This window comes from Leptodactylus fuscus, chromosome 1 (assembly GCF_031893055.1).
Source record: "Leptodactylus fuscus isolate aLepFus1 chromosome 1, aLepFus1.hap2, whole genome shotgun sequence".
Classification (NCBI taxonomy): Eukaryota; Metazoa; Chordata; class Amphibia; order Anura; family Leptodactylidae; genus Leptodactylus; species Leptodactylus fuscus.
This window is the reverse complement of record NC_134265.1, coordinates 288072701-288097580: the sequence shown is the minus strand read 5'-3', so window position 1 is coordinate 288097580 and position 24880 is coordinate 288072701. Positions and strand designations below refer to the sequence as shown.

Below are 24880 nucleotides of genomic sequence, written 5' to 3'. Positions count from 1 at the left end.
TTTTGGGGTTTAGAAAGAAGATTTTCTCTTGGCCAATTGGTGTCATCTCCGTGGGTTTTTTTTTTTTGTTAGGGTTATAGGTTGGGCATGATGAATCTGTCTTAGGGTGAGTTCACACGGAGTAACGTGCCACGTGATGTGGCACGTATATGCCGCGTGAGACTTTGTGGGCCGTTCACGCTCCCATTGATTTCAATGGGAGCCGGGATCGTATACACGGCGCTATTTTGCCGTGTGAACTCACCCTTAATCTAATCTACTATTAACACAAAGCTAGAGGGACATGAAAATAAAAAATGCAATAAATAATAAAAAGTGCAAATAGGTAACAGTAAGAGCTAGTTCACACTGAATTTTTTGGCAGCAGATTTTGACGTGGAATCTGCCTCAAATTCCACCAGCCAAAACGGCTCCCATTGTCTTCAATGAGAGTCCCTTGCTTATTTTTAAAGAAGTGTGATGACCTATCCGTGGTGACTCCCTCCCAATTAGGCCCATTCATTTAGGCCTAATCCGGAGCAGAATGCCACAACGGGATGCCAGTGCACTGCATCAGCATTCTAAAAAGAATATATGCAAAAAAGGCTAGGTTAAATACACATCCAAAAATGAGTAAAATTAAAATAGTGTCTAAAAAAGACAGGATGATAACGAGTACAATAAATATTTATTAAAAATACAAAAACAACAACAGTTGCTGCAAATAATTTCATATAATAATTACTTAAAAAGGGAGGAACAACCCCAGACAAATATTGATAATAATGACAACCAGGTAGTGGGTGGCACAAATATATTAATAAGGCATTAAATAAACTGACCAGACAGGATAAAAAAGTAACAGTGATAAAATATAAATGAACACTGTGCAAAATATACAGGCAAAGGTATCTAGTGCTGAATGGTGATTATAATATACCCCAAGGAAACACACCCCTATGCATCATAAGATATAAAACATGGCACAGGAATCCACCAGTGTAAACAATGAATATAACCAACATAAAACCAGACTGGAAAGATAAATAAATAATAGCCAATGCCTACCCACAGGACCTGGACACCCGACGCGCGTTTCGCCTCGCACAGGCTTCGTCAGGGGATATCGTTTACCCTGTTATAGTGGGCTTTATATAGTATAAGTCAAAACTCTTTGATTGGCCATTTGTGGCAAAATAATCATTGGTGTCAGTGGTGCTGCCGAGTAAAATGCGTACGCGCGCATGCGCGATACTTAGAAAAGCATCGCGAGAATCATTGGTGTCAGCGGCATTGCCGGACCGAAGTCTATGCGCACGCATGCGCGATGTTAGAAAGATATCGCGAGATTCACAATGAAGCGTCACGGAGAAGAGATCCAATGCGCCTGCGCGCATCACAAAAAGAACGATCCAGTCAAAGACACTAAGAAACAAATGCGCATGCGCGCCTACAGTGAAGAAATATGGAATGACGCTGCCGAATGGACAACACGCCCACATATGGCCATTTGGAAGCCGTAAAGATGATAGATCACAAGAGGAGAGACAAGATTTATCAGATATCTCAATAGAATGTATACAATATGACCCTAAAAAAGCACACTGAGAAGGTGCTAAAATAGGGACATAAGTACATAGAGTAAGACAAAAACCCACAAATAACATGAAAAACAAGGGATAAGACGCACAGTGTGAATGGTGACAAAAAATAATAAACAAATACTCATAGACACAAAACAAACAAAAAAAAAAGGGATGCAAAATAAATGAATAATAAAGAGAGTGTATAGTGAATGAAAGTGCATAGTGCTAAATAACGAAAAAATATAAAATTATATTTTACATGTTTTGAAAGAATTACCTATAATGGAAAAAGTGTCAAATATGCAAATGATAATAATGAAACACATGTGTAATCCAAATAAAGATTAAACACTGTGAGAAAGTAAGAAACAGGGTAAAGATAGAAAAATTATTTATACATTAATAATTTAATAAATTGCTGACCAGAGAACCATGAAGATAAAAACAGAATCGCACCAAAGAAAATTTTTATAGAAAGGGAGCAAAACTCATAGCCTCATTCAATCCATTTGGATGGACTGTATTCAAACGGAAGATCCATTGGCATTCTTTCTGGGCCAATATTTGGCGCCAATTGCCCGAACGAGTACTAATAAGAACTTGATCGATTGCTCGAACACGAAGAAGGGTGGAATCGCAGTTGTGATGGATTTTAAAGTGTTTTGGTACAGTTTTTAACGTATGAACATCCTCATTGGTACGCGCATTATCTATGCCCAACACATGTTCCCTTATGCGTCGTCTAAGCTCCCTAGATGTTAAACCAACATAGATAAGATCACAAGGACAAAATAAGAAATAGACAACCCCTGATGATTGACAATTCAATGAAAACCTGATGGAATATGTCTTGGATTTGTCAAAATTCCAAAATGTGTTACAATTATCCACATTGGGACAAGCTATACAATTGCCACAAGGCTTACAACCGTTAGCTGGTGGTCCAGTACCAAATATATAGGGTTGGGGGGAAGCTTGATAATGACTATGTACAAGAGAATCACGTAAATTCCGGCTACGGCGATATGTCACCGTAGGGTTGGACTTAACATAAGAGCAAATAACAGGATCCTGTACCAGTAGATGCCAATGTTTCCTTAATATTTTATTCAATTCAAAATTTCGTGAAGAATAATTGGTAATATACCGTACTAAGCTATCGGGTTCAGAGTTCTTCCTCCTTTTTTGAAATGTATCCCAGGCGAAACGCGCGTCGGGTGTCCAGGTCCTGTGGGTAGGCATTGGCTATTATTTATTTATCTTTCCAGTCTGGTTTTATGTTGGTTATATTCATTGTTTACACTGGTGGATTCCTGTGCCATGTTTTATATCTTATGATGCATAGGGGTGTGTTTCCTTGGGGTATATTATAATCACCATTCAGCACTAGATACCTTTGCCTGTATATTTTGCACAGTGTTCATTTATATTTTATCACTGTTACTTTTTTATCCTGTCTGGTCAGTTTATTTAATGCCTTATTAATATATTTGTGCCACCCACTACCTGGTTGTCATTATTATCAATATTTGTCTGGGGTTGTTCCTCCCTTTTTAAGTAATTATTATATGAAATTATTTGCAGCAACTGTTGTTGTTTTTGTATTTTTAATAAATATTTATTGTACTCGTTATCATCCTGTCTTTTTTAGACACTATTTTAATGCATCAGCATTCTGTTGCAGCTAGCCATGCAGTATGTTCACACGCTGAATCTATTTTCCACCATGTGAACATACCCTAAAAACTACAAGTGGCTCCTCAAATAATGAGCCACTGACAAAGCTCAATCAACTAAACAGTAAAAAACAAATTATAGTTGTAAATGAGCCCAAGAATTTTTTTTTTGTGAAATTACATTTTATTAGTAATTCCAATATAAATATGGTATTGACATAATTGTTATGACAGAAAAATAAAAATGTCACAAATTTTGAAAGGTGAGAAAGGAACATATTAAAAAGTTGCCAAGTATTAATGTCCAAACTACCCTGCATCCTTAAGGATTTAAGGCAATGCACTGCAGTTTTCTCCGCAGCGCCTTTTATAGAAAGTGCACAGAGTTTTCCTCTGCAGACTTTCAGCTTCCGTTATACTTACAGGGAAACTATGGCTTTTTCTGTAGCTATAATTGACTTCTGGAATTTCCAATACCATTGATGGTTTTAGAAATCACAGTGTGTCTACTGCACCGTTTTTTTTTTGTTTGTTTTTTTGCAATGTGTGGATGGGATGCTGTTTTTGGCAGCCTTCACACGCAGTTACGGTGCGGTCATTCTGATCGTAAAAGCACGTTCAGAATGACCGCGTAAAAAGCAGCTCCCATTGACTTGAATGGGAGCCGGCATACGTGCGCTCCCCATTAAAATCAATGGGAGGCTTTTCCCTATTGCATTCAATGTATTACGCGCGTATCACATTGAAAGCAATAGGGAAAAAAGCCTCCCATTGATTTCAATGGGGTGCGCACGTATGCCGGCTCCCATTCAAGTCAATGGGAGCTGCTTTTTACGCGCTCATTCTGAATGTGTTTCTACGATCAGAATGAGCGCACCGTAACTCCGTGTGAAGGCTCCCTTACTGTGGTATAACAGCCACATAGGGTGAAACCATAGGGTGTTACTATAGTGTTGACTGCTCTTGATTTCTCTGCTGTCATATTATTCCTTCATAGTATGTTAATATTCTATATGCTGATGGGAAAATTACAGATTAAAGCTTTTACCTGGATCTTCTTGGTCAGCTATTTTTCATGGAAGGACAGACACTTCACCATCACCTCAGTAAAGAATTGAGAAGCAGTCGAGACATTTGTACTGATCCTTAACAGACCTTGTATCTCGACTAAACAGACATAGGGTGTTTTGGGCAGCTTTCTTATTTTTCAAAGTTGATGGGTCAGAAAGCACAAATAGTAAAGCTATAGTACAGTGGGATGAAGGAAAACCGAAAAGTCTTGCACTGAAGTTGTACTTGGACAGAAGGTACCTGCATGTTATCATTCCTATCATCGCTAATGTCTAAAACAAAGAACTTTGTCCACATTTTAGAAAACTGAGTAGAGTCATGTAAGTGATTTCTATTTGATCCAGTCATGTGTTCCAGCTTGCATGTTGAGCGAGGACAGTAAGCCATACATGACCAGTAGATTTTCTTCAGCACCTGTAACATTATAGAAAGACTTTGGTTTCATCAGTGTCTTTGATGAAACAAGTTCTTTCATTTGTACTATTAGGCTGAGAAGGCCCGGACAGATACGTCTTGTTGTCCTACTTTACCTACTGTCAATCTCGTAACTCTAATCACATGAAATCTATCCCGTGACTTCCTGGGATGTCAAAACACTTTGTGGAGTCGAAATGTCTCAAACTGTAGATTTTGAACATGAAATCTCAGATTTCAGAAAGTTTTTAAGAAGGAGTTTTGGAATTTGAAACAAAATATCACAACATGTCTGGCAAGTAAATGTTAACATGCTATGAAAGGCATCTCATTAACTTGGCACACAGTCATCAGGCTATGTCTTGGGCATTGAATGTTTGTAAGTATTTTGCAGGCAGCTTGCTGTCAAGTTGAAAAGAATCCTTTCCCTGTTTAATCAGCTGAAATAGCAGACATACCATCTGTCCTGCCTCAACCAGACACTTGTGTTTCTTCACCTGCCACACACTGCCTTTTTCTAGAGTTTTGTTTCTTATCATGTTTCTTGATCATTATAGAGAAACATTCAGCACCTCTGAGTTCTGTACATTAAGGCTGGGCGCAGACGGCAGCCATGTGGCTGTATTTGAGGTCCTATTATTGTCAGGGGAGGATTGAATAGTCATCTTTAATATAATATTAAATCTTTATAGAAGTAAATATATTAAGACACTTCTTAATCTCATTCTAGAAGATGTATCTAATATTGAGCTAGGTACAAACCTGTCTTTGGGTTTCTGTAGATCGGGTCCGCTTGGGGACCCCACAAATGCAAACCTAATCCACTTAAAAAAAGCGGTTATCCTCGGAAACTTGTCTCGCTGTATTTTTTTAAGAAGAATGATGGATGAATGGGCAATGAGCACAGGTGCGAATCCAGCCTTAGTTGGTTGGGACACACCATTACCAAGTAGAAACATACACTGATTAACCAAAATTTTGTGTAGGCACCCCCTCTACTGCTAAAACAAGCTTGAACAATTGAGGCGTGGACTACACAAGACCACCAAAGGTCTCTAGTATCAAGATATTATCAGCACATGTTTTAAACCCTTAGCAAAATTTATTGTACATTTACAGATTACAGATGTTTCAGTTAAAAGAAACCATGGAATCTGAGGGTTATATGGAGGGAGGGGATCCCTCCGTCTCCTGATGGTCATGGCAGCTGAAGGCCTAGCAAAGGCTTTAAGCCTGCCATTGTAGAAATCCTATTAATCCTTGCCTCTGTCAGGAACGACACCATTGGAACTGTTGTAACACTGATCAAGACATCAGATTTCAGTCTTCAGTAAAATAAATAAATAAAAAAATGTATATACCCATATTTTTTGGACTATAAGACACACTAGACTATAAGACACACTTAGGTTTTAGAGGAGAAAAATAAGGAAAATAAATTTTCAAGCAAAAAATGGTAAAATATTTAATGTATGGGAGTTGTAGTTTTGCAACGGCTGCAAGGCCACATTGACAGGTGACCCTGCAGCTGTATGGGGATGTATACGGAGTTTTTTTTGTGGGGCCAGATGTACTTCTTAGTTATACCATTTTGGGGAATGTCTATTGCTTAGATCATCTTTTATTTAAATCAGAGGCAAAACGGCGAGAAAAACCCGGCAGGTTTAGCACTTTTGATTTTGACGTTTACTGTACAGGAAAAATATTAGTAGACCGTGCATTTTCGGACACAGGGATACCTAATGTATATATGTTTCACAGTAATGTTATACTTTTATATGTATTCTAGGTAAAGGAGATGAACTTTAATTTATTTGATTTTTTATTATATTTTTTAAAGTTTTTTTTTTTACTATTTTATTAGCGCCCCCTAGGGGGCTTGAACCTGCAATCATTTGATTGCAAGTCCCATAGACGGCAATACAAGTGTATTGCCGTCTATGGGAGATTCTATACATTACTATTGCGGAGGGTCATAGACCAGCCACAATAGTAATATAGCGATGACAGGCCTGGGAGCCTTCAGTAGGCTTCCAGCTGTCACCAGAACAGGTTGGCTCCTGCAAGCTCGCCACGTAGGAGCTGGCCTGCAACTTTAACCGGTTAAGGACCAGGCCCAAAAGTATGTTAAAGACCAGGCCTTTTTTTTCAAAACTGACATGTGTCACTTTAAATGGCAATAACTTTGAGACGGTTTAACTTACACAAGTGGTTTTGAGACTGTTTTTTTCGTAACACATTATACTTCATGTTAGTGGTAAATATTAATCAATATTTGTGTATTTATTTATAAAAAAAACTAGGAAATTTGATGGAAATTTGGAAAAAATTGCAATTTTCAAAATGTGAAATTCTCTGCTTTTCAGGCAGATAGTCATACCACCCAAATACATAAATAAATATTATCTCCCATATCTCTGCTTTATATCGGCATCATCTTTTGATTGTCTTTTAATTTATTTTGGACGTTACAAGGCTTACAAGTGTAACAGCGATTTTCTAGATTTGCAAGAAAATTCCCCAAACCAATTTTTTAGGGACCGCTTCAGTTCTGTAAGGAATTATAAAGGCCTGTATAATAGAAACCCCCATAAATCACCCCATTTTCAAAACTACACCCCTCAAATTATTCAAAACAGCATTTGGGATGTTTGTTAACCCTTTAAGTTTTTCATAAGAATAAAAATAATATGGCAGTGAAATTTAGACATTTTATTTTTTTTCATTAATACATTCATTTAGACCTAAAATTAACACATTCACAAAGGGTTAAAGGAGAAAATGCATCTCACATTTTGTTATTCAATTTCTCCCGTGCACAGAAATACCCCACATGTGGGCGTAAACTGATTTTTGGGTACACAGCAGTGCATGGAAGGGAAGGAGCGACACTGGGTGTGTGAACAGCAGATTTTGCTGGAATAATTTTCAGGCACCATGCCTCATTTGCAGAGCCCCTAGAGTACCAAAACAATGGAAACCCCCCAAAAGTGACCCCATTTTAGAATTTACACCCCTCACAGAATTCATCAAGGGGTATAGTCAGCATTTTGACCCTACAGTTGTTTCACAGATTTTACTAACATTGGGATGTGTAAATGAAAAATTACTAAAATGTCACTTTATCCCCAAAGTTTTAATTTTCACAAGGGGATAAAGGACTAAAAGCCCCCCACAGTTTGTTACACAATTTCTCCTGAACACGGCAATACCCCATGTGTGGCCATATTCTGCTGTATGGGGACATGGCGGGGCTTGGAATGGAAAGAGCGCTATTTGGCTTTTGGATGGCAGATTTTGCTGGAATAATTTTAGGTGCCATGTCTCATTTGCAGAGCCCCTAGAGTACCAATACAGTGGAAACCCCCTAAAAGTGACCCCATTTTGGAAACTACACCCCCCACAGAACATATTAAAGGGTAGAGTGAGCATTTTGACCCTACAGCTGTTTCACAGATTTTATTAACATTGGGGCATGAAAATGAAAAATTACTTTTTTTCCAATAAACTGTCAATTTAGCCCCAAATTTTTCATTTTCACAAGAGGATAAAGGGGAAAAAGCTCCATAAAGTTTGTTAAACAATTTCTCCTGAACACAGAAATGCCCCATATGTGGTAATAATCTGCTGTATGGGAACATGGTGGGGCTCAGAATGGAAAGAGAGCTATTTGGCTTTTGAAGGACAGATTTTGCTGGAATATTTTTCAAGTCCCATGTCGCATTTGCAGAGCCCCTAAAGTACCAATACAGTGGAAACCCCCTAAAAGTGACCCCATTTTGGAAACTACACCACTCATAGAATTTATCTAGGGGTATACTGAGCATTTTGGCCTCACAGCTGTTTCACAGATTTTATTAACATTGGGATGTAAAAATGAAAAATTACTTTTTTTCCCAATGAATCGTCCATTTAGCGCCATATTTTTAATTTTGCAAGTAGTTAAAGAATTAAAAGCCCCCCACAGTTTGTTACAAAATTTCTCCTGAACACGGCAATACCCCATATGTGGCCATAATCTGCTGTATGGGTACATGGTGGGGCTCAGAATGGAAAGAGAGCTATTTGGATTTTGGAGGGCAGATGTGGCTGGAATAGTTTTCAGGTGCCATGTCGCATTTGCTGAGCCCCTAAAGTATCAATACAATGGAAACCCCCCATTGTGACCCCATTTTAGAAACTACACCTGTCAAGGAATGAATCAAGGGGTATTATCATTTTGTGCCTAAAATGCTTCCAAAAAATGAATGTCCAAAATGAAAATTTAAATTTTGAAAGAAATATGCCATTTCGGTGCCCCATACATTGCACCCACTTTGTGTTGTCAGAGACCTGCACTCCTAAAACTATTAAGGGGCCATCCCGAGGGGCAAAAAATATATATATGTGGGTGTAAACTGCTGCTTGGGCACACAGGAGGGCTCAGAAGGGAAGGAGCACTGCGCTTTTTAGCTTTTGGGGTACAGATTTAGAGGGACTTTCTGGGGGCCATGTTCCTTTTGGAGAGACCTGGAGGTAACTGTAAACCCCATTTTGTAGGGGCAAGTTTAGGGTCTCTGCAAAAGTGTCATGGCATCCAAAAACCAAACCGTCTGCGCTCCAAAAACCCAATAACCCTTCTTCCCTTCTGTGTCCGGCTGTGCCCTAATATCAGTTTATACCCACATATGACATTACGTCCGTTATCCCGGGTACACCAGTGTCATACATGTGTCATACATGTGGCATAAACTGCAGTTTGGGCGCACAGCAGGGCGCAGAAGGGAAGGATCGCGATGAGGCTTTTGGAGTACAGATTCAGATGTTTGGTATCTGGACGCCATGCCATGTTTGTAGAGCCTGTAAGGTACCAGAAAAGTGGATTCCCCAAAGGAGTGACCCCATTTTGAAAACTGCACCCCTCAAAGAATTTCTCAGGGGGTGTAGTGAGTATTAGTATCCCGGACATGACTGCACAGCGGATGGCGAAGAGGGAATGTGTAAGCGGTGCGGAGTACATTGCAGACACCAAATTCCCTACTATGTCCCAGTAGCTCCTATGATTGGGGGAGTCACTCTGGGGCTCATTTTGGGGGTCACTTCTGGTGTCTTTCCCTTGTAAACTGTAAATCTGGGGTGTCTCCTGAAGTACACTGACACAGCTTATACATTCCCTTCCTGACGCCGCCAGTTGTATTCTAATAATTTGGCGATTTTGGGTTTTTTTGTCTTCACATTGGTAGATGCTATATTTTCTTTATTCTTTTGGTGACGCGGCCATATAAGGGCTTGTTGTTTGCGGGATGTGATATATTTTGTAATGACACCATTTTTGGGTGCCTACAACATACTGAATACATTTTATTAACTCTTTCTTGCTGGATTTAAAAAAAAATAAAATCCTGGCATTGAGTTGTACCCTTTAAATTTTTCGCCATGCAGCGCACAGTAAAAGTAACATGTTCCCTTTATTCTGCGGGTCGGTACGGTTACGGCGATACCTCATTTATACTATTTTTTTATGCGATACTAATTCTGCAGAACAAAAACACATTTGGGGACATAAATCAGTGATTTTTGCATCGCCATCTTATGAGAGGCGTAAAATTTTTATTTTTCGGTTGACAGTGTTGGTTGAGGGCTTATTTTTTGCGGGACAACCTGCGCTTTTTATTGGTACTGTTGTGGGGTGCATATGATTTTTTGATCACTTTTTATAGCATATTTTGTAAGGTGATATGGTGAAAAATCACTACTTCTGGCGGGTTTTTTCCGGGTTTTTTTTCAGATGTACACCGTATACATTAAATATTATTTCAGTTTTATTGTACAGGTTGTTACGGACGCGGCGATACCAAATATGCATTGTTTTTATTAATTTTTAGTACTTTTTTATATAGTTCATTTTGTATAGAGAAAAAGGGATTTTTGGGCTTTATAACTTTATTACTTTTTTCATACACTTTACTTTTTTTTTAACTTTTTTTTTTTTAACTTTTTCATGTGTCCCTTTAGGACACTTGAATCAGTTGATGCTTTCATGAAAGCATCAACTGATTTTGTATAGTAGCTTGCAGGACACGAGCAGGACATGAGCCTGCTCGTGTCCTGCAAGCAGCAGAGGAAGTGAGACACATCGCTCACTTCCTCCATCGGTCGGCAGGATCAACCAGGTATGTGGGGGCTCCGGTAGTCTGGGGTCACTGGCCAGACCCCAGACTACCTTTTACTGACATCGGCACCCCCCGATCTCGCTGCGGGGGGTGCCGATCAGCTTCAATATGCGGCGGATCCCTTTCGATCGCGCCGTGATGTTTCACGGCACGATCGAAAGGGTTAAAACGTTCAGTCGGAACTGAGTCCGACTGAATGTTGTTGAGGGGGTGGTTAGGTGTTAGTAACACCTAATACCTGCCCTCCCCCCGCCCCACCCCCTGCCTAGTGAGTCTCTGAAGACCGGCCGTAAATTTACAATCGGCTGGTCTTAGAGACCAGGACTGCTGGCCGTAAATTTACGGCCAGCGGTCCTTAACTGGTTAAAGGTATGGGGATGGTGGGGACCAGCCCCAAGGCTAACTTCAAATTTTTTGGGGGGTGGGGGGGTGGGGGTGGGGGGTGGGAGAGGACATTATAGAGATATTAAACTACTGCGCTCTACAGTACTTAGTGATATCATGACAAATAGATAATGCACAGAATAATGCAACAAATGATGTCACCTTGCAGAGATAAACCATTGTAATCTACAATGCTTAGTGATGTCACCACACAAAGATAATAATGCAGTTAATACATATTGCACAAAGTACATTGCAAAGATAAACTACTGTACTCTACAGTACTTTGTGATGTTACAACACAGGAAAAATACACATAATGGTATCCTAGTAAAAGGATAATTTAATAAATGACATCACAGCATAGATATAATGTACAGGACTAGTTTTTTTTTTTTCTTGCAACCCCCTGATCTGCATTTCATTTCATTTCATTCCATAGTGCCCTTCCATCATCTATAAGTCATTACTAAATACACCTTATCTTTTAGTGGAGTTGGGTCCCCTTACTTTATGGGCCCTATATACAATACTGTACTATAACTCAGCCCAATTCAGTTTAATTATACCCAGATGTAGTTTTCTACACAGCATCTGGTCTAAAGATCCTGTGACTGCTTCATCCTAGGTAAGTGTATGGGTCCCAGGTTTTTATATTGACATATTCGTGCAATATGCCTTGTCTTATTATGATGGGAAACCCCTTTGATGTAATGTAAGGATGTCACCACATTTGATTACTCTATATATTAATCTATGTTTATGCAGGCTGTGGTTATAAATCAGTCGCATGGATATCCGCGTGTTTGCTTCTTGCTTTATGCATTGTTGTAAAATAATGTAATAATCTTGGTTGAACATTGTATATTTTCTTGCCAAGAAAGTACAAATGTAATATAAGACCTAGAATGTACACTGTGTCTTCATTGAAACTTGCTGATTCTGCACATCCAAAGGATTTCCCTCTGACATAGAGAGAAGCTTGCAGCCAACTGCTTCTAGTTCAGAAAAAGACGCTGTAGTGTTTTCTATTCTATATAGTTTCATTCCTGTTTGTCAGAGTAAATACAGGGTTTCTGAGGGGTAATACTAAAGATGTACCTTATACACCAAGCTGAAAAGGGATCCTATCATTCAAACTCATTTTTTCCTCACTAACATGTCAGAATAGCCTTAAGAAAGGCTATTCTTCCCCTACCTTTCGATGTCTTCTCCGCGCCGCCGTTTGCTTGAAATCCCGGTTCTTGTCAGTATGCAAATAGTTCTCTTGCAGCACTGGGGGCGGGCCCCAGCGCTCAAACAGCACTGGGGGTGTCCTCAATGCTGCGAGAGAACACTCTCCAGCGCCGCCTCCATCTGCTTCAGCAATGGCTTCTTCACGCGGCTTCTTTCAGCGCGTGAGGGGGGGGAGGCAAAATTCAACGCATGCGGGCCTCGGGCAGTGCCGACTTCACATGCGGGATCTCATAATTTCTGATAAAAGTTGTTATGATAATATGAGAATACAGTGAAAAAAGTAATAAATCTACAGTCACACTACCATAGTACAAAACATGTTTTAAAAAGGGACATTTTTCATGGCTGTTTTGAGTCTGAGGGGCAACTATTTTAATGGATCCCTCAAAGATTTATGTTTATTGAGGTATCCGGGAAAGATGGTAATAATAGGACATGGCCTATTTTTTGTGGATCTGTTATATTGGATTATGAAGATGAGCTTCATTGGGGCCCATGTCACCCAGTGTCTGCTCATTGCCATGGCAGCTCAAGTACTGGTAGTGTCAAAGGTGGTTCTGGGTAAATGAAACCCCCTCCCCTCCTTGAGAGCACCCCTATGTGCAATGTATGATGTCATACTGTCATATGTCATCGATAGCAATTTTCTGAGGAAAAAAACTGGAATAATACTTTCATATTTTCTTGATTAAAAAAAAAACACATATCAAGGAAAAATAGTTTAATGCATGTGCTATGTTTATGACTATACCAGTTGACCTGTGAACCTCGCCAAGCAAGGCTATCTAGGACAATGGTGCTTCAAGCAGTGAATGGGAAAACGAGTGCACAAATACACTCCAGAATGGCAATTATCCAATCTTATTCACAATCTACCGTTAAAACTTCAATGGGAGCTGAGATGCAATGTCAGTGCTAGGCCACGAAACAAGGACTAGGACTAAGATCTCTACAGTGCTGTATATTATTCTCTAAAAAAGCCAAAAGCCACGTACATAATATATAGCATTTATTTATTCCGTGCTTAAAGAAACATAAAACTACTATAGAAGTGGATTGGGTCTGCTTCAGACCATTGTGTCTACTGCCCATGGTCCAGTTATAAACTATTTTACTCTTAGTGGCAAGAGTTGGAACTGCAAGATTTTTTTAGAATTTTTTAAAATATGGATAATAACATGGATTGAAAAAATTCTTTAAAAATATGTTTAAAATAAAAACTTGATTTATCCAATAGATAATTTCCTGCTGACACTTTCCCTTAAATCCCCACCCTATTGTAAAGCCCTTACCCCATCAGTCATACTCCAGGTATACAATAGAACAGATCATCAGAAGACTAACTCCAGTATTCAGAGTATTCAACACTGTTTCAGGAACACAACACACAGTGAGCGTTAGATCGTCTCCTTTTCATGCATGTCACTTATTTCTAAATTGAAGTCTCCTTAAGAAATGACTTGTCAGACCTCAACTGTTTTCATTATTTTAGCCCCTGCGTTTTGTGTATTTCCTGCTTAATATCATAAAAAGTAAACAGAAAAAAAATCTTAAGATAGCTGAATATTTGCTTATTATTTCCAGTAATCTTTGCTCCAGTTTGTTGGATTTGGAAATAAAGTCTATGTATCCTATTTGGCATACTATATACATTTCCTGTGCAAAGGTCTGGGAGGCCACCCCATTGAGACTTCCCGAGCAGACACGATGGCTCACTTTTCTATGAAATTATCTTTTTTTGTCAAAGGTTCCCGAGTAATTTTCAGCAATGTCCGTCCTTACACTATCACCCCTGTTTTGAAGTCTCGCTGCAGCTGTGCTTCATAGAAAATAAATGAGTAATTCATAAATTCCCAAATGAGAACAGAAACTTTGTCGACAAACCAGACTTGTTTGTTGAACATAAAAGGACATAAATCCTCTACAGTTCCCTAGGGAAAGACTTGAAAAGGGGAGTAATTATTATAAACCACTTAGTGCTATATGCTCTGTATCATGTTGCCGTGAGAAAGTTAGGTTTGATTGGTTCATAAAGCAGGTTTCCTAAATCCTTTTTTAGGTTGGTTTCAACAGTTGTATGTAGAGTAACACAATATGTGGTATTATAATATACAACACGTCCAAAATCTAAATTATACTCTGATTGTATTTTACACACATACAGCATGTATTCATGGTATACTTACTGGATGTTTAGCTACTACATATAGCAGTTGACTATATTATTATTATTATTATTAATATTATTATTATTATTTTGATTATTATTATCGACAATTAATATTACTCTCATATAGTAGTGCAATTTTTTTTATAGATTTTAACAAATAGGAAACAACTCATAAGTAACATGACAAGTGAAAAAAACCTCAGGCAGGTCCTATTCCTGTTCATTTTGCAGTCCGAGTTCATTCATTGTAATGTATAGATCCATGTCCTGTATGTTCCATTTTCTCATGCCTAGATGCCAGCATTGCTTAGTTACTAGTGTTGTGCTTGTGTACTGTACATGGTAAACCTGGTGAGTGGTTGTCATTTGAGTACCACTAAGGGTAGGATCACACTACTGTTATTAATGTCCTAGGATGACAGCAATGGACATTCATAATGGTAGTGTGAACATCCCCAAAGAATAATGACATTACTAGAGTAATGATTCACTAATCCTTCAACACTGCTACTATATATGATCTTTAGAATAAAAGGATTGTATGGGATTCAAAAAAAGTGCCTGATAAAATGATTGGGGGTTAATTTTAATACCAAACATGACATATGGACAAAAGTTGCACCACAGCCTCAATACCAACTTCACTTGCAGTATATCTACGATTAAACCTACAGAAATGTATCTTATCTAATTGACAATTTACCAGCAATGTAATTATATAATTGAGAATATTAGTTAATAGTCTTGTACACCAATAAACAAATTGTAAATGCAAAAAAGCATACAGAAACTTAGAATGTGAATTGAAATCTTTCTACTTTTGGCTCTTTTCTCTTCTTCCTCCTCCGGAATGACATAGCCACCTCCATCTGGCACTCTATCATCTTTCAATCCTTCAAATTATTATTGATTTCCATAGGAAAATGCATAAAAGTACATGTACAAAAGTAATATTGATGTGTCACAATGTATTTGTCTATAAAAACTACTTTAGGAAAGAGAAATTCTGCCACTTTTCGAAAGCTGCGCTTCATTTCCAATGGTTTGGAGTCCCCTCGTACCACTATTGTCTAAACTTAAAAGAGTAATCCAAGTTTTTTAAGATTTATGGCTATCGTCAATATGAGTAACCAGCATGCACAGGTTGTGTAGTACTACAGTGTGTATATGGACAGTAGAGCGCTGCTGACCTGAAATTAAATGGTTAAATGAATTCCCAAAATATCAGTTTTGTTTATTAAGCAATGCTGTCACTAATAAGTAGGTGCTGAAACAATACCGAAAACTTGTATCTAAGAAAGTGTTTAAATAGTAGAAAGGAGCATTTGTACATGATTTCGGATGGGGGAGAACGTCTATGATAACATGCAGCAGACCAGAAGTTGTGTAGAAATGGTACAGCTGTGTTGGCACGGGCCGTAGAACTGACTAGTGTACAGTGCAGGTGTTTCATGGATTATTGAGGGATTTTGTCTGAAATACTGGGGCATGAAAGAATAGATTTTATGAAGAGGCAATGGAGGATTCAGAGCAAAAAGGAAAGACACTTACTACAAGTGAATGTTTCCTTACTGTAGTGAAGAATATCAGGATATGCTCATATAATAATAGTGATTCAAAGATAATACAGGGGTTCTCAAGTTCTGCATTGGAGAGTATTCTTTTTATTATTGGGTACTCCACTTTGCATTTTCAGAATCTAAAACATTTATCATGGTCCTGGTGTAGGTAATAGCTGACCAAGGGCCAAGAAACACAGTGAAAAGCACCAGGGAACAGGCAAGAGAGTGGTCAGGTATAGCCCGAGGTCAAGGTGGAGAAGAGAGTATACATAGTCAGTAGAAAAGCCAATGGTCATGACAGGTAGCAAATACACTGAAATCAAGTGCTGGCCAGGTCAGCAGCAGATACAGGTATATATAGCTCAGTAGTCAGGAAACAGGCCAAGGTCAGAAACAAGACATCAATTTATATAACTCAGCAGTCAAGGATGATGTCAGGTACATAGGAAAATGACATGAACAGGGACATGAACACCATGCAGCAGGAACAAGTTAGGAATCATTGCTCAGGAAAAACGTGGCTAGTGAAGTGAAACTTGACAAATACACACTTGCAGGAAAAGGATGGGAAAAAATGTGGGTGCATGTACTGGCTTTCTCAAAAATGGAAAGAAAGTTGGATAATCAATTTTTGGTGTAAAAAATGCACTACTATTGTGCCCTTAAAAAGTAAATTTCCTCCCACGAATTTATCTTACCCTGCTTTCTCCTTATTTTAGATATGTTAGACATCCCATATATTTCAATGCATGTAAACCTCATGGTGTATGTAATATGTAATCCTTGTGGTGTCACAATGTCACCACATGAAATTAAACTTTCATAACCAGCTTTCCCATCAGAATACAGCTGATTTCTGGGGGTTCCAGCAGGGGGACACTTTGTGAATCTTCTAGCAAGTGGAGATTACCTAAAGAGGAGAAGTCCTTTCAGCTAAGGCCCCACAGGACAATCCGTGAAAAACCGCGGTGGGAACGCATTGGGTTTCTTCCTGCAACGTTTTAAACAGAAAGTTCACTGAGTTTTCCTCCGCGGACTTTCTGTTACAATTATATCTACGGGAAAGCCGCCGGCGTTTCCGTAGATATAATTGACATGCTGCGATTTCCAAAACCGTGCCGGTTTTGGAAATCACAGCGTGTCCGCGCCGTGGTTTTAAATGCAAAGTGGGCATTGAATTCGCATGAATCCCATCCACTTTGCAGTTACTGTAAAATGTCGCGATTTATACAGCGGAAAATTGCAGCGTTTCTGGCCCCTAGGGCACCCGGCCTTAAAGGGAGATAGTCAGCAGGAAAAGGACAGTGCCTTGCAGGATGTCTTCTACACTTGATGTCTTTCTTACACTGCATTGCAGTTCAATTTTCATGAAGATCAGCAATTTATTCTTATGTAAATTAGTTGAAAAGGGCTTTAGAGGCGGTTCTTCTCCTGTTGGGGCTTTACTCTCTGATCTGGATAACTGCCCCTAATTGCCACACAGCTCTACTCCCTATTGCTTGAGTGACATCTTACACATTGTCAGTCTTTGTCAGACGTTGGAAGTGGTTATCTAGTTTGGAGAAGAAATGCCCCTAAAGCCCTTTTCAGCTAATTTCCATAAGAATAAAACACTGATTTTCATGAAAATGGAGCTGCAATGCAGAATAAGAAAGGCATCTCTGGAAAGTATAGAAGCAGCTCTACAAGGTACTGTCATTATTCTGCTGCTGATTTTCCTGCTGACCAACTCCATTTAATAGAAGTGGTGTTTAATATGAACACCATCTCTATCTATCTATCTATCTATCTATCTATCTATCTATCTATCTATCTATCTATCTATCTATCTATCTATCCATCCATCCATCCATCCATCCATCCATCCATCCATCCATCAATCCATCCATCCATCCTTTCATCCATCCTTTCATCTATGTATTTATCTAAAGAGAGGGGCCACATGGTGGCTCAGTGGTTAGCACTGCAGCACTGGAGTCCTGGTGTTCAAATACCACCAAGGGAAAAAAACCATCAGGAAGGAGTTTGTATGTTCTCCCCGTGTTTGCATGGATTTCCATCCCATATTCCAAAAAGACATACTGATAGGGAAAAAATGTACATTGTGAACTCTATGTGGGTCCCACAATCTACATAAAAAAAGATATCTAAAGAGAATGCTTTTTGTTACATACTTCTTCTAAATCTGCATCATTTAGATTCTGCAGCTTCCATGCTTCACGGCCCATAGTACATAGTTCTTAGTGGTCTACACTTTGTTAGTATTGTGTAACATAGAAACTGCAGAAGTTGAACAATACAACATTTCTAACAAAAAATCTAAATATACAGGCAAACTGAAAACAAAAAATCGAAAGGTGTTTGTCGCCTGGAACAATGATGACATTCTTATATGACTATACCTTTTCTTTTACTAGGTATGATTTTGTGGAGATTGAAGACCCCATTGATGGAACTAAACTGGGACGCTGGTGTGGTTCTAATGTAGTGCCCAGCAAACAGATATCAAAGGGAAACCAGATCAGGATACGATTTGTATCAGATGAGTATTTTCCCTCTGAACCAGGATTCTGCATCCATTATACTCTTCTCACCCCGGTAAGCAAATTGCTTGTAGGCACAGTATAGCAATAAAGAGACAGCACTGCGCGTTCTGTAACCTGATCGTTTTTAGGTCATGCGCTCTGAAAGGCCCCAAAAAGTTAATGAAAAGTAAACAACTTTCTTCAGAGAGCAATGTATTCCTTTCAAGAAAACTAAATATATACCCAGGTGTTTCACTTTGCTGATTTGGGATGTGTCAGTGATTTCAGTTTGTGGTCAGTCATGTGAAAATTCTTGCATAACTTTGTTTTTCCCAGTTTGCAAGGAAATTCAATATCTGTAAATTATGTTTTAGTTTTTTGGAAAGTACTATCGCCTGCAACAAACAGTGACTGCCAGGGTATGATTTTACATAATACCATATGATTATATGCAGATGGAGCTATTTTCAGCTTGTTCAACACATTTGTCATAACTTTAACTGATGTTGTTGTGCCCAGTTCACAGTAGTAGACCTCTTATGGAGGTATCTCCAGATCTTTATCAAACAGAATTGAAAAACCAAATATTAGGTGTCTAAACCAGGGATCAGAAACCTTCGGCACTCCAGCTGCTGTGAAACTACAACTCCCAACATGCTCCATTCACTTCCATGGGAGTTCCAAGAACAGCAGAGCAAGTATGCATGCCGGGAGTTGTAGTTTTACAACAGCTGGGGTGCCGAAGGTTTCTGATCCCTGGTCTAGACCATATTGAAGTATTTTGTGCACATTAGTGTTGCATAATAGCGTGAAAGTATGAAGTATATGAAAGTATGACCAGAAAATCTGGAATATGCTTCACCTTGAAGGAAATCATTGAGATCGATTTATCACACTTTGGACACCAGATTTCTGCAATGCAAGGCATGAAAAGGCATACTTTTATAAAACAGTGGATAGAATAGGTCGGAAATATAAGTGGACTGGGATACCCTGACTTGTCAGATTTACTATAACTCATGCCAGCATAAATCTTCATATATTTAATTTCTGAATTGGACCTATCCATGATGTGCCAAAATTATTAAGTGGCCGGAGCCAGTGGTGTAACTAAAGTCTTGTGGGCCCCGGTGCAATCTTTTGTCTTTCGCCCTACCTCATCCTTACAGCGAATTCTTGATAGTGATGGTTACGGGTGCTAAGGAGTTTGATCCACCTTAGTGTGGTTAGGGTAATCTGTGGGTCTGCTTGGTTTATGGGTCAGATGGAAGCTGCAATCTCAATACTGATGCCAGTGCTTATGGGCCCCCTAAGGCTCCTGGGCCCCGGTGCAACTGTACCCTCTGCACTCCCTCAAGTTATGCTCCTGGCTGGAGACTCTAAATAAGTTTGGTGTACCTTTTGTCAGTCTGGAAATAGATTAAGATCGGTGCACAAAGTGCTGGTTTTAAAAAATCAGCCACATTGTGAGCAGGGCTTGTCAAGTGGCGACTAGGCATTATTTCTGCACCATATGGTACAATGTAGACATGATACAGCAATATTGTTTGGATGAAAATTCCTTCCACCAGGCATGAATACTACTGTAATAATATGTATTACTTTTGTAACTCCATAGACTTCCTAGTATGGCATAATAATGTTATGGCTGGACATGATATAATAGAAAAGGTTAAATGTTTCCAACATCCATTAAACTAAAATGTGTCTTATCAAGAAGCAAATCTTATGGGTTAGGGTTAGGGTTAGAGGGTTAGGGTTAGGGTTTATCTTATTTAATTTACTTATATATTTCCCATGACTTATATGGTGCCAACATGCTGTACAGCCATGCAATATGATTGTAATCACTCTCATCGCACATATGGGCATGGCCTGTATCTTATTAGAAAAGTCATTTCATTACATTCACAACTTAAAGTACTCTTTGTATTCAGGCTTTGAGAACACAGCTGTATTATGGATCTGTGTTGAACACATCTGTAATATAGATCCCACAGACTGCGCATGTACATAGTCATACACATGCACATAAATACATTGTGTATTAATGTCAACCTACACTGTATTTGTAGTATATGCTGAGAAGAAATCCAAATGTATGCCGCAGGGTAGCCATGCAGTACCATGTGTTGCCCATAAGCTCCCATATTATAACATTTTTTGTGGCACCATATGTTCAATACAACTACACTGATGTATACCAGCCTGGCAGAGATGAAATGGGCTAGAAAAACTTTGTTTCCAATAGAGAGATTGTTGTGGGGAAAGGGGATTGTCGAAGTAATAGATTGTGGTAAATTTACTAAGAAAAATATCCCGTAGTGCTAGTGTAATTTATAATAAAATCTAAACATATAGACTTTATATCGCAATTATTAACAATTTTAGATTATTTTAAAGCCTTTTCAGACAAGGGAGCAAGGCTTAGCTGAAAGTGTGTGTGGCTTAGTGTGAGTGGGGAACAACCTAAGATATGGCACCATGTGCTGAAAAACTCCGCCAATATTTGGACACTTTGTAAACTGAGCAGTTAAAAGATGTGGCAGGTTTATTTTCCAGTCTCAGGGTCACTGCAAATAAAGTTTTTGGCGCTAATTTTGACACTGAATCCGCCTCAAAATCAGCCTCCAAAAAAAAGCCTCCCAATAGAGTTCTTTTGGGAGGCTTTTTTTGGAGACTGATTTTGAGGCGGATTCAGCGTCAAAATCAGCGCCAAAAAAACTCTCTGTGCACTGACTCCATGCCTCTAGAGTCAAGCCTACATTTGGACTGTCTATCAGACAGCATTAGTACATGTGCCCCATCTTCAGATTTATGTCCTAACCTCAAGACTTTTCTGAAGATCTGCAGTTTTTTTTAAATCATATTAAAGGGGCTCTATCAGCAAAATCATGCTGCTAGAGCCCCACATATGCGTGCATAGCCTTTAAAAAGGCTATTCAGGCATCGGTAATGTTATATTAAACTACCCCCCACCCCCGTTTTAAAATAATAACCTAAAAAAAAATGTGCTCTACTTACCGAACGTGCACCCTGGGCGGGCATTCAGGGTGTGTCTTCATCTTCATCCCCGCCTCTTCTTCCTCCGATGTCCTCCGGTCCCGTCTTCCTCCAGCGCTCGCAAACGGACAGTGATAGCCGGGGCGCATGCGCAGTAGAAGTAGTAGAAGCCGCATGCTACTGCGCATGCGCCCAGGCCGTTTTTTCATATCAGTGTCCGCGAGCGAGCGCCGGAGGAGGACGGGACCCGAAGACATCAGAGGAAGAAGAGGCGGGGAAGAAGATGAAGACACACCCTGAATGCCCGCCCAGCGTGCACGATCCGTAAGTAGAGCACATTCTTTTTTAGGCTATTTTTTTAAAAACGGGGGGTAGTTTAATATAACATTACCGATGCCTGAATAGCCTTTTTAAAGGCTATGCACGCATATGTGGGGCTCTATCAGCATGATTTTGCTGATAGAGCCCCTTTAACTTCTAGATCTAGTGTATTTGAGTTTGCAGCTTGGAAAGGAATGAAGACCTGTCTCCCAAAACAATCCCACTCCTCTGTATTATTGTGTATTTCTGCTTTTTTTTTTTTTTTACCTGACAGCTAAAATAACTGGCACTATCAGTAACATGTACATTGGTTGTGCCAAGCCTGTACTTATTTCTATAGAATGGTAACTTACCATGAGAAATAAAACAGACCCGGAGAGGGAGAAACTCAGCTGGTTTATCTGTTATCCTTAAAGAGATTGCTCACGGCTTTTCAAAAATTGTCCAAGGGTACACAGAAGACTGTAAAACAAAGAAATCTCCTATATGCATCTTCTCTAACACTGCCACGCCAGTACCTGCTGCTCTTATATTGATGTTGTCATGACTATTGTTTTAGTGAATGCAGTGGCCAATCAGAGGTCTCAGTGTTCACATGATGTTCATGTGTAAATGATCACTGAGGCCAATGATTGGTTGGTTTTTGAAAAAAGCAGCATTTTTTGCTGAATCTTATCCAATTTGCAGGTTCTGTAAAATGCAGAATTTTTTTCCACAGTGTTTCCACCGCCACCAAAACACTACTTTTTGCAACTTGAGGCCCCCTGCCCTAATGCTGAGGCACCTTCATTGCAGAAAAGCTGCATTTTTGTTGCAGATTTTGCTGTGGTTTTTGAGCCAACGTCAGGATTGGATTGAGCAGAAGTAAGAAGTATAAGAACTTCCTCTATAGTTCCCATTTCTCTTTGATTTGGCTTAAACAAACACAGAAAAATCTGCAACAAAAAAGCTGCTTTTCCACAATGCGGGGCCATAGCCTAAGGATATATTCTCATATTATGAGAATGAGATATGAGTATAGCTTACACTAGTAATACACCATAAGAAAAGGTTGTAGAGGATGTCTTGCAGCCCCTACATACAATACCATGTCAGTAAATACTACCTCAAATTATGGAATCCTCTAAAACAGTCTGATGTCTATAGAGGGCTTCTTAATAATCAGGGACAGAACGGCAAGCAATGACTTCAGTCATCTTATTTGGATCAGAAACATTTAGAAGGCATTTCTGCTGAAGTGGACACAATTTTATTTCTACCATGTTACCGTCCTACATAAATGGAAATAATAGCTTAAGCAGATATTTGACCTCAAACAACTTCTTCATTAAGTAATCACTTTGAATTAGTGTCCAAAGACGATATGGCGTCACGTGCCTACGTTCTCCTGGATGTTTACAATCTGCCTACAAAGCTCTCTATATAAAAATCCTGACAATAGAAGGGAATTGAGCCATTACAAAGCCATTCTGTGGGGGTTGATTGTTGCTTTATCAGCCATTCGCTTTCCTTTAGCTGTAATATGGTTCTGATGAACATGTATTTATTTTCTTCTGCTACAATAATATCTTTCCCAGACCTTTTTAATTATCATAAATCCCTCTTGTAAATCTGTTTGTCCAGTGATAATAGTGTAGAAATGCTTTCATGCTTAGGTAATGTAACCTGCAACCTACAGCAGTTTGTTTGAGAAGGAACTGTGGAATTGTTTCAGCTTGAAGACTGAAGGGATACAACCTGACAGATATGTTTTATAGCAATTGTCACTTACATGTAACACTAAATCACGTTACTAGATGGGAGATTTCTAAAACATGAAAACATTTTGTTGTGTGTGACCTTACATATCCCCAGTTATTACTTCCAATGGTTCTGTTATTCAGTTGCTGTCTATGATGTGATCATAGAAGAGCTTAGTGTCCTTGTACATGTATTCTCAGGATTGTTCTCTGATATAAGGGTTACATATACTACATGATGGGGACATATAGCTGCATTAAACCACTAAAAGTATTACTGTAATCCTTCTCTTCCCTACATCTTGTTCAGAGTCTGTATTCAAGGGCTCCTTCACTTGTGCTGCCGTACATTATAAACCTTTTCAGGCACCATATGTACAGAGATAATCTCCCCTAGATCTATACATAGAAATTCAGCAGAATAGACAGAGCCTGCCACAATTGTATTTAAAGAGTACCTATCATAGTGTAGTTCCTGGACCCCCACTGATTGCTGAAATAAAGTGGCAGAAGTGATCAGCCGATAGCTGTGCCCATTTGTTTCTGCTTGACTCTGTTCACATCTAGAATAATTCTGTTCTCTCATCTGAGGGTCTCAGAACCCATACCTCCACCAAACAAAACTTCTCACATGTCACTGTATTGTTACAAAGATAGGTGCCCTTTAAATCTGAGGCAAAATGAGGTATAGTAGAAGCCCTAAGTACTTCTATGGCAGCTTAATTTCCATACAAAAAGTAGCCATAATACGATAATCTCTATTAGCCCTAGATGCCATAGTCGATAAAATCAAGTATAATGTACAGCACTGCACAGAAGGTGGATAAAACTATTTTGTCAGTTTGCCACTTTATGGATAAACTTTATGGATGTCCGTTGCTGTCAACTGTCAAAACATGGCTCTGTCATGTTTTTTACATGTGATTGAACGCAGACGGACACCAGACATAGGTGGCTCCATCTGCATCAACAACCTAATGTTAATGTTCGTTGCTTTCATCCTGTAATGGATGAAAGAAACAGACATTCATAATGGTAGTGTGAACCCACCCTTATCATGGT

General features: G+C 39.1%; 1 protein-coding gene across 1 annotated transcript in view; it reads left to right on the top strand.

Annotated features, from left to right (window-relative positions):
* The window catches only part of PDGFC (platelet derived growth factor C), a 184461-nt gene that overhangs the window by 105274 nt on the left and 54307 nt on the right, over nt 1-24880 (top strand). Inside the window, exon 3 of the mRNA XM_075257758.1 lies at nt 18648-18828. Coding sequence (XP_075113859.1) covers nt 18648-18828 — 181 coding nt within the window. The remainder of the gene's footprint in view (nt 1-18647; nt 18829-24880) is intronic.